At 37.5% G+C, this 11,544-nt stretch overlaps 1 protein-coding gene across 1 annotated transcript in view; it reads left to right on the forward strand.

The window, feature by feature from the left end:
* Window positions 1-652: 652 nt before the first annotated feature.
* USF3 (upstream transcription factor family member 3) overlaps window positions 653-11,544 on the forward strand; it is an 869,396-nt gene continuing 858,504 nt past the window's right edge. The window contains exons 1-4 of the mRNA XM_049785845.1: window positions 653-840; window positions 2,842-2,913; window positions 4,309-4,337; window positions 7,119-7,201. Coding sequence (XP_049641802.1) covers window positions 2,867-2,913; window positions 4,309-4,337; window positions 7,119-7,201 — 159 coding nt within the window. The 5' untranslated portion in view covers window positions 653-840; window positions 2,842-2,866. The remainder of the gene's footprint in view (window positions 841-2,841; window positions 2,914-4,308; window positions 4,338-7,118; window positions 7,202-11,544) is intronic.

Here is an 11,544-nt window from a genome sequence, read left to right on the forward strand (position 1 = left end):
TGACCACCTCCCTCTTTCATTGTTATTGTGGTCCCTTTTCTGACCTATTTCCTATAAGCCCCTCTTTGGGGGGTGAGCTTCCTACCAGTTTTCCTGCTCTTTGTTTCTATCACCTTTTGGCATTGGTTATTCCTTATCGTGCAGCTTTATATTTCAGGTATGAGTGAGATAATTTTGTGTCTGTCCCTTTTCTTCTTATTCAGCATGATACTCCATGGAAACAGGTTTTAATGTTAAGACCTTATAGAAGGATAAGGAGAACCTGTGAGCATGAATAACAGCAAGGAAAAATTGCCTCCTCAGAATCCAGTGGCTCCAGGACTAGAATATGATAATCCATTGGAAAGTGGCTTTTTGTTTGTTTGTTTGGGGGCCACACCTGGCTGTGCTCAGGGGTTACCCCTGGCTATCTGCTCAGAAATAGCTCCTGGCAGGCACCAGGGACTATATGGGATGCAAGGATTCAAACCAACCACCTTAAGTCCTGGATCAGCTGCTTGCAAGGCAAACATAGCTGTGCTATCTCCCAGCCCCCACTTTTGAAGGCAACTTTACTCATTAGCTTTTCAATGGTAGGGAGAATTCAAGATAGGCCACTAAAACAAAGCCACTAAAAGTCTGCAAGTATAATGGGTTGACAGACCCTCTTTGACATGCTGTTCATAAAAAAATCCCAGAGACATTAACTTCATTGACTCTTTTTTCCTCTTTGTAGAAAGAAGAAAACGTAAGTTATAGACCATCTTCTGGCAGAAGATGATAGACTTGGATCAGAAACGGGAGGCCTTGGAAGCCAGGAATCAAAAGTGAAGATATTTGTCAAGTCCTCTGGTGAGAAAGGTGATAAAGATTTATTTTTACGTCCCCATCATTATTATATGATTATCTAATGTTGCTTTTAGTTAGCTTCACGAATGTTAGAAAGAAAGTGAAATTAATAAACTGTTAAGAAAATGGTGAATAATGCTGAATAAACTTTTCTTCACAGATTATTTCAGTTGGTGTTTTCTGTCATCACATTGTTTGCCTTCGCTTCTTCATATTTTCTGTACCTTTCCTTCCCTTTACCTCTTGTTTCCAAGGCTAAAGCCTTAGCCTAAAATTCTCCATGAGGGGCTGAAGCAATAGCACAGAGGTAGGGCATTGTTTGCCTTGTACACAGCTGACCCAGGACAAACTTGGGTTTGATCCCCCAATCCCATATGGCCCCCTGGGCCTGACAGGAGTGATTTCTGAGCATAGAGTCAAGAGTAACCCCTGAACTTGGCCCAAAACAAGACAAACAAAATTTCCTTGAATATTTATAGCTAACATTTAAACAATTAGTACTTCCAGGCATCATTCTGCTGCATTGTCCCACATCTTTTTTTTTCTAAACAACCCAGTTATGTAGACACTGTTATCTATTTCATCTGAAAATTTTAGGTTCCAAGAGCATTTTTTTTCCAGAAAGAAAACAGAAAACTGTACTTGGACATAATTCAGTGTATCAGAATAGGCAACCCTACTTAACTTCTTTTGAAGATTGCAATGCCTGGGATTTAAAGCATTAAAGTTTTTATTGTGAAAAACTTGAAAGTCAAAGAGAAAGAAATCACCCATAATATTTTTGACTTTACATTTTACCCTCAGTTTTTTGTTTGCTGTTTGTTTGTTTGTTTGTTTGTTTTGGTCACACCTTGCTCTGGTTAGTCCTGGCTCTGTGCTCAGAAATCGCTCCTGGAAAGCTGAAGGGACCATATGGGATGCCAAGGATCAAGCCCGGGTCTGTCTCGGGTTGGCTATGTTCAAGGCACAAGCCCTACCACTGAGCTATTGCTCCACCCCCATACCTTCAATATTTTAACAAATTTACTTTGATGCTTCTTTGTCATATATATATATATATATATATATATATATATATATATATATATATATATATATTCTCTATAAAGTGAATATCCTTAGAATTCTGATACTTTAAATAAAACATTTTTAATGTTACATATGATTGTTTAAGACTATTAGCAGTTTGAAATGAAAGAAGCCTAGCAGATATCTGGATGAATGGTATATATGTATTGAATATTGCATGTCTCTGTGCTTGTCATTTTTGTTTTATCCGTATTCAGGAAAGGGATTTTCATCTTAGTTTAAATTATCTATAACACTTCAACATTATCACTGTCATGAATAAAAAATATTTTAAGTGGGCTTGAAATATTTTTCCAATGACAAATTTTGAGAGGTGGCACCCTTGCTGTGCTCGGGGCCCACTTTTAGTTCTGTGTTCAAGGATTATTTCCCTTATATTTGGGGTGGTGTCAGTGATAGTTCCGAAGGTAGGGTGCCCACCTTGCATGCATATCTGACCCAGGTTTCATCCCTAGTATTCCATATGGTTCCCCCAAACCCTGCCAGGGTTTCCTGGTGTAAAGCCAGGAAATAACCCCTGAGCAAACAAACAGATAAAATAATAAACTTCTTTTATTTCTAGGTTCATAATGATCTTTCTCTGCTTTTATTGGGGGGGGGGGGTTAGGGTTTTTGGTAGGTTTAGATTTAGTGTTAGACTTAGTGTTAATTAGAGTTAGGGTTAGGGTGTTAGGGTGAAAGTTAAGTTAGGGTTAGTGTTAGTGTTAGGGTTGGGGTTAAGGATTGAGTTAGGTTTAGTGTTAGAGTTAGGGTTAGTATTAGGCTGCTACAGCCTTTCTAAGTACTTTCTGGTTATACCTCAGATGTGATATTTACCCTGTTTTCCATTGGCTAACAATTTTATATTTTGACCTCTTTAATTTTTTTATATATTCTTCTGTTACCTAATCTTGTGCTTTTTTATGACAGCACTTTTTCTTTCAGTATTTAGATTTTTATCATTATAACCATGCCAGAAATGACAGAGAATGAGACGCCTACAAAAAAGCAGCACAGGTATGTAGCTACAGACCAAAAATGATATATCTTATAGATAAGAAGTAGAATTAATGGTCTCCCTCTTACTTCTGCTAATCTTTAGAACGCCTTCATTTTGGATAAGCAAAAAACCATTACTCTCCAGTAATATTTATGGATATGATTTATTGAAAAGTAGTATGTAATCAAAAATTTTACATGTTCTTATTGCATTAACAGTATAACAAAAAATAACTCTTATTATTTAACATAGTACCAATTCTATACCAAATATATAGTTTCCCCTTAAAATTTACTATAGTAAATCTTATAGATTTACTTATAGCCAATCTTATAGCCAATATAGATTCTGTTTCGTTTAGGTAAAAGCAATTTGGATAGACATCTTTGATATTATTATAATATATAACATAACAAATAATTTATTAAAATCAATATGCGATATTTTTTTGGTTCTCTATAAATCTTTCGGATTTTTCAAAGTTTGGACAATATTTCTGCAAAGAATTGCATGGTTGTCTAGTGTTTCCATTAATACTGTCATCATTCATTTTTTCTTACCAAATAGCTATTAGAGAATGCTAATATACAGAATAATTATACATTAAATTGCACACAAATATGATATTTTAGCTGATTCATTTATAGATTAATTAACTTTTAAAAAAAAAACAACTTCAAATTGGGTAACCTCAGATAAACAAATGCAAAAAATGGCTCAAATACCAGTTGTCAGTAATGGGCTCCACGGGCTGGCATACTTTCCTCCCTCAGGTTTTTAAGGTTCCTTTGTACTGTTGCTTCTTTCCCTTATATATCAGTACTATCTCTGGCCAGGTACCAGAGCAGACATCAGGAGTCACCTACTTGGTACAACACTGTGAAAGGAAATTAGTTCCTAAGTCACTCTTTTGAGAGAGCAACAGTTTACAAATATTGGTTTATGTCTAAATCAATGATGTCTTGGTATCTATAAGAAACATATGGTGGGCCCGGAGAGATAGCACAGCGGTATTTGCCTTGCAAGCAGCCGATCCAGGACCAAAGGTGGTTGGTTCGAATCCCGGTGTCCCATATGGTCCCCCGTGCCTGCCAGGAGCTATTTCTGAGCAGACAGCCAGGAGTAACCCCTGAGCACCGCTTGGTGTGGCCCAAAAACCAAAAAAAAAAAAAAAAAAAAAAAGAAAAGAAACATATGGTTACTTACAGAAATTGTGGATTTATAGTTTCTATTGATGTTACGACATTAGGTTATTGTACTATAACCTTTATTAAGAACATTTACCTTACAGTGGTATCTTACTTATAGGGTAATACAAATTCAAAAACTTTAAATTTACAGTTCTCACAAAAGTGATGAGAATGTTTTACCATTATTTTCATGTTTCTTTTATCTGCATTTTTGCTTTTCAGAAAGAAAAATCGAGAGACACACAATGCAGGTAGATACAATTTATATTTTATTTGCTAGCACTTATCTGATTTCAAAAAGAAATTGTATAGCATTTGATTATAATTTTTCTCTTTTGGGGCCACACTCTGTAGGGGCCACTCCTAGCAGTGCTTAGGGGTCTGTATGATCAGAAATCAAGCCCAAATATTCTGTATACGAGATATGTGTCCCAGCCCATTCCTCCAGCTGCTGATTATAATTTTTATGATACAGTTACAAAATAATTATTTGTTTTGCCTTTTTTTTATTCAGGAGATATCAGCTTTATTCAGTGGATAAGGCTGAAGAATTTCCCAGAATGAGCCCCTTGTTTTGCTTTTTATTCCCCATAAAACTGAGTTTGTTTGTTTGTTTGTTTTAAATAACTTAATAAATGTTTAGGGGATAGACACAGTGCAGAGATAGATAGATAAAGTGCATGCTTTACATATGGCTGATCCTAGTTTAATCTCATTTTGCTTTAGGAAACTCTTCCTTTATTGATTATAATTCAAAGACACCCTATGGGTCAAATGACAATGAGTATCATTCTGATCATCATCTATGTAAAGACTTCAGGATTAGAGTATTCATGCAGCTAATATTTTAAGCTATTTCACTTATTGAGAAAGTCCAGTATACTTCCTTTGGGCCTCATCTAGTGGTGCTCATGGGCTATGATCTGGGTCAGTGCTTAGGGCACCATCTGGTTCTAGAAATATTCCTGATTCTGCTTTACTTTTTATTAAAGGCCGTATAAATTAATCTTTTTGACTACTTCAACTAAAATTAGTTATCAGGGGCATAAGCAATAGCACAGCAGGGAGGGCATTTACCTTGCATGCGTCTGACCTGGGTTCAATCCCTGGCATCTCATATGGTCCCCCAAGCCTGACAGGAATGCTCTGAGTGTAGAGCCAGGAGTAACCCCTGAACACTGCTGGGTATAGCCCCAAAACTAAAAGAAAAGAATAATAAAATCAGCTATCATCTGATATCATTAATATGTCCTCAGAGTGATTTGATGTCATTGAAGAGGATTCCTGTCTACTAGATCACGACATTAAAAAAATACATATATTTTTCAAAACAAGTTTTTTCTATACTACAGTCTGAAAGATCTTGGTTAAAAAGGAATGCTTTAGAAAACTTTCTATCAGAAAATAGCAGGATTGGGCCCGGAGAGATAGCACAGCGGTGTTTGCCTTGCATGCAGCCAATCCAGGACCAAAGGTGGTTGGTTCAAATCCCGGTGTCCCATATGGTCCCCCGTGCCTGCCAGGAGCTATTTCTGAGCAGACAGCCAGGAGTAACCCCTGAGCACCGCTTGGTGTGGCCCAAAACCAAAAAAAAAACCAACAAAAAACAAAAAAAAAAGAAAATAGCAGGATTGAGTGTTTCTTGCATTGTCCTATTATATAAATGACAGATAATTTGTTGACTCTTTTTGGATAATCTTTGCAACTTTTGAAATTGTATAAAGCATCCAAGCCTGGAATGTTTCTATATTAATTAAGAAATTATCAGAGAAAAGAAAGAAAAACAAGCAAACAAACAATGAAAAAAAAAGAAATGATCAGGGGCTGGAGGGATAGCATAGAGGTAAAGCGTTTGCCATGCATGCAGAAGGATGGTGGTGCGAATCCCAGCATCCCATATGCCCCCGCCAGCCTGCCAGGAGCGATTTCTGAGCATAGAGCCAGGAGTACCCCCTGAGTGCTGCTGGGTGTGACCCAAAAACAAAAAAAAGAAATAATCAGTTACCATTTTCTTAGATAAGAAGAACTCTTCACAGCCAAAATAAACATACTTGAGCTTATAGAGAACATTAAACCAATAACTTTGCTTGTTTTTTTCCGACACATATTGTGGTTTGCAGGGCTTACTCCTGGCTCTGGGCTCAGGTATCACTCCTGGCAGTGCAAGGGGGATTATGATCATGGAGTGCCAGAATTGAACCTGGGTCAGTCGTTTGCAAGGCTAATTCTCTAATCACTATACTGTCGTTCTGGCTCCTGCTGGCTATTTTAAGTCAAATTGATAGCTATTTCTGAACATCTAAGAAGTATTTAATCTTCTTTAATATACCTAGATTTCTCTTGTTTTTTTTGCCCATAGGATATATAGAGACAGATTTTAGTAACTTATTAATGGATTCTTGAAATTTGTTATTGAAATATCTAGTAATTACTTGTAATAGAATAGCCTAGGGTAATGTTCTATTGTAATCCATTTCTCATAATCTATATTTAATTATAATCATATCCTTTTAAATGCTAGTAAAAGTATTTTAGGGGCTGGAGAGATATAGCACAGTGGTAAGATGTTTCCCTTGCACACAATTGAATCAAACAGATGGTGGTTCGAATCCTGGCATTCTATATGGTCCCCCGAGCCTGCCAGGAGGGACTTCTGACCACAAAGCCTTGGAGCGCCTCTGGGTGTGCCCCCCAAAAAACGTATTTTAATATCATTTTCCTTAATACTAGTTTAACCTTGACATTCTTGGGAATCTCACTGTAGTTGTTTTGGTAGTTACTGTTAAAGGTGGGAAGTGTGGGAAAGATAGTAAAGTGTGTAAGGTGCTTCTGTGGTATATGGTATATATGTGTTATGTGGTATGTGGTATATGGTCTACCTGGGTTCCAGACCCAGGAAAAGCCCTGAGAATTACTGGCTATGACTTCCCTCTGCCAGAATTTTCTAAAATAACTTATTTACCTAAAATATCTTTGCTCAGGGAGAGGGTAATGATATGAAGTTTGATAAATGGATTTTCCTCCCTGTCTAGTGGAGAGACATAGAAAGAAGAAAATCAATGCTGGGATAAACAGAATAGGAGAGCTGATCCCATGTTCCCCTGCACTGAAACAGGTAAGAAGTACCTTCATATTTCATTTATTACTGATGAATAGATAAATTACTTATTTTTTCTGTACTCTTGAGTATTTTTTCTGGCATTTGTGAAGTTTTGAGCTAATCATAGTTTTTTGTTTTGCTTAAATTTGTTTTTGTTTTGTTTTTGGGCCACACTCAGCAATGCTTAGAGGTTACTCCTACTTTTTTTGCACTCAGAAATAACTCTTGTCAGTGCTAGGGGAACCATGCGGATGTAGGGAATCAAATCCAGGGTTAGCTGTGTGCAAGGCAAATATCCTACCCACTGTACTCTTTCCTACCCCCGTTTACTTAAATTTTTATATACCTTATTTTAATTTTTTCAACACTTCTAGTATGATCACAGGTTTATTATGTGATCCAATGTACTGTGTGCTTTCAGATATTTTATTACTTTTAGATGTTGAATCATGAGCACCTCCATATATAAATGTGGTATTATATCTCTGAGACATTTAAAATTTTTTCTGCCAAATGCCCTGCCCCTCCGCCCCCAAGCACTGCCTGAGTATAGAGCCTGAGTAAGACCTGATAATCTCCAGGTATAGCCTCCACCCCTCCAAAAAAAAAAAAAAAACCCAAAAACTAAACTGAATTAAAAAATTAAAATTTTCACCAACTTATGTTTGTTAGTGTTTTTGTTTTTCTCCTGTGAAGTTACCACTTCTATTAAGTGAAAATTTTTATCACTCAGATCCAGAATTGCATTCACTGGTTTGTCTCAACACATACATCCATTTGTAGCTTTCCTTTTATAATTTATTGGTACTTTTGTATTTCAACATGTGATTTATTCTTGAGGACATTTTTTTTGTTTTGTTTTGTTTTGTTGTTGTTGTTTGTTTTTTATTTTGAATTATGAGAACAAAAGATGCAAAGAAAGAGGACAAGGTAAAGTTACAGTGGAAGGACAATCAGCCATAACATAATTCTCAGAAGTCCCCTTGCTGATATCTTAACTTTGAACTTTCAGCCAAAGAACGTTAAGATAAATAAAACAGAATCCATGTACAATTACATTGTCCCTCTCTTGAGGACATTTTATACATAGTTGAAAAAATTATAAATTCTGCTGTTTAGGGATTAGATAGTCTGTAAACATCTGTGAAGCCCATGTGTTCTAGTTACTAATGGAAGGCTATTATTTTCTTATTTATTCTCTGTTAGTTGATATGTCCATGGTTGTTAAGTGGCTGTTAAAGACCATTACTATTATTCTATTACTTTCAATATCCTTTTTTCTATTGATAGTTGTGTTATTTGATGCCTATAAACTAAGTATAAAATCAGCCGTTGCATTGTCTTTTTAGTAAGATTTCTTTGTTATATGATATAACTATAGCTGTACCTGCATTTGTAGTTATTTTTTTTACTGGTGCATGCTCAGGTGCTGCTCTCCACTCAGTACAGCGCTGACACACCTTTTAAGTTCTGGCATTTTCTGGGGATCTCATGCTTTCATTGTTTGAGCACACACTTGACTATACACCAGAAATTGCACATTGTGTTGAGGTTACAGGGGTTCCAGACTTGCATTTAGTGTACTAGGGGGATTATGCCTTGCCAGAGATTGAAACCAAGCGTCCTACATCCAAGTCATGTGCTGATAGCTTGTTTAATTATCTGTGGCTATTTCTAGTATCTGAGTTTTCTAAATTTACCTTTATTTGTAGGGTTGTTGTTTAGCCAACCTTTCTTTTTCTTATTTATTTATTTATTTATTTTGGTTTTTGGGCCACACCTGGCCACGCTCAGGAGTTACTCCTGGCTCTATGCTCAGAAGTCGCTCCTGGCAGGCTCAGGGATTCAAACCAACCACCTTAGGTCCTGGATCGGCTGCTTGCAAGGCAAATGCCGCTGTGCTATCTCTCTGGCCCCACAACCTTTCTTTTAAAGCCTCTATTTTACCTTTAAAGCTAAAATATGTTGGATAGATAGTACTCAGGGTAGGGCACATTTGCCAACCATGCAGTCAGCTTGGATTCAGGGGTCCTCAAACTTTTTAAACAGGGGAAGAAAATACAGTAACTTCTACTAATTCATGAGATTGACCATTACTCCTTTCCTCAACCAAGCCCCTGGAACAGGGGTCCTCAAACTTTTTAAACAGGGGGCCAGTTCACTGTCCCTCAGACCATTGGAGGGTCTGACTATAGTAAAAACAAAACTTATGAGCGAATTCTTATGCACACTGCATATATCTTATTTTGCAATGAAGAAACAAAACAGATACAAATACAATATGTGGCCCGCGGGCCATAGTTTGAGGACCACTGTTTTGATTTCTGAGCACCAGCAGTGATTCCTGAGCTAGGAATAAGCCCTGAACACAGCCAGGTGTGGCCAAAAAACCAAAACAAGAAAAAAGGTGAAAAATTAAGAGATGTTTAATATGGGCAGCAGAGTTGAGTTTTACGTTTTGATTTCTACTACTTGATGCCTTTTTGAACAGGACTGGTGGCCTGTTTTTGGTGGCCCCAATTCTTGAATTATTAGGTCATAATCTACTGTTGTAGAACTAAAAAAAATCAGTATTTTTCTATTTTTTGTTGGACAGTAGTTTGTGAATTTTTATTTTCCAGAGTCTTCACCAAACCTGGAATGAGGGAGGTTGGACAAAGAGTAGTTTGAGCCTAGCTGCATTATTCCAGGGCAGTGGTCCTCAAACTATGGCCCGCGGGCCACATATTGTATTTGTATCTGTTTTGTTTCTTCATTGCAAAATAAGATATATGCAGTGTGCATAAGAATTCGTTCATAAGTTTTGTTTTTACTATAGTCAGACCCTCCAATGATCTGAGAGACAGTGAACTGGCCCCCTGTTTAAAAAGTTTGAGGACCCCTGTTCCAGGGGCTTGGTTGAGGAAAGGAGTAATGGTCAATCTCATGAATTAGTAGAAGTTACTGTATTTTCTTGCTTATAAGATGACTTTTTAACCCATGAAAAACTTCTTAAAAGTTGGGGTCGTCTTATATGCCATGCCATACAGCATGCTGAAACTTACTCCAGCTTCAGGACGAGTGATCCGCCCGTCTTACCACTGCATCCCATCCAGCAGCCAGGCATCATCACTCAGTCCTTTGCTTGTCCTGATTAATCTTTCAGGGCACACAGAGGAGCTGAGTTACTGAATGCTGCATCCCATCCACCCATCAGCTCTCATCACTGATATGTGGCTTTCCAGTGCTCAGTCCTTTGTTCAGCCTTTATGGGACACAGAGGAGGCACTCTGTCTCCCTCTAGCTGTTCTATCAATCACTGCCATCTGCTCTTGGAAGAGCCCCCTCTCCCTTCTCTCAATGTAGATCACAATTAAAAAATCATGTAAAAAAAATCACAGTCACCACTACAAATGACAAATGTAAAATGATTGTTGGCATTCCAAAGTCTAGCTTTATTTAACATAGACTATTAACCTTAGAGGGTTCTACTCTTTTTCTCTTACGTTTTTTAAATTCTATATGGTATGCATTAAAAGAGAGGTAGTTTTATATGGCAAATATAGCCCAAACTCTATATTTTAACAGGAAAATTAGGGGGTCATCTTACCTACCCCCCGTTTTTTTTTTGGTTTTTGGGTTACACCTGGCAGCGCTCAGGGGTTACTCAGCTCAGGCTCGGGGGGACCATATGGGATGCCAGAATTCAAACCCGAGCCTGCCAGGAGTAATTTTTGAGTGTAGAGCCAGGAGTAGGCCTTGAGCACTGCCAGGTTTGACCCCAAAACAAAACAAAACAAAAAGCAAAACAAAACAAAAAATTATTATTACAGATTATTACAGAGTGTCTTAGTTTGTGCTGTTATAACAAAAATACTGTGGATTGGGCAATTTATTTGTTGCTTTTTGAGGGTTACTCCTGGAGGTGCTCAGGAGCTACTTCTAGATCTGTGCAAGGGATCCAGTGGTCACTTTAGGAGTACTTGGGAAACCATATGGTGCTGGGTGTTGAATCTTTAGCTCCTACAAAGTATGTTGTGCTAATCTAGAATTTGGATAAACAACAGATCTTTCTTACAGTTCTGGAGGCTGGAAGAATATCAAGGGGCCCATTACCTTGGATCCTAATGTAGTCTCTCTTCCTAGTTGTACCTCTGGTGATAGAATCATCATTTCTCTTGGGTCTTTTTCTGTAAGGACACTAATCTCATTCAGGAGGATCCACCCTCATTCTCTTATTACCTCCCAGAGCCACCCCTACTAAGTACATTTATATTAGGATTCCATTATGAATATTTTAGGGGATTCAGATATTAAGTCTTTACCTCAAAGTGACTTCAGCTCCTCCTTACTTGACTTATTTTTCCTTTGTAGTCCCT

This window comes from Suncus etruscus, chromosome 13, assembly GCF_024139225.1.
Source record: "Suncus etruscus isolate mSunEtr1 chromosome 13, mSunEtr1.pri.cur, whole genome shotgun sequence".
NCBI lineage: Eukaryota > Metazoa > Chordata > Mammalia > Eulipotyphla > Soricidae > Suncus > Suncus etruscus.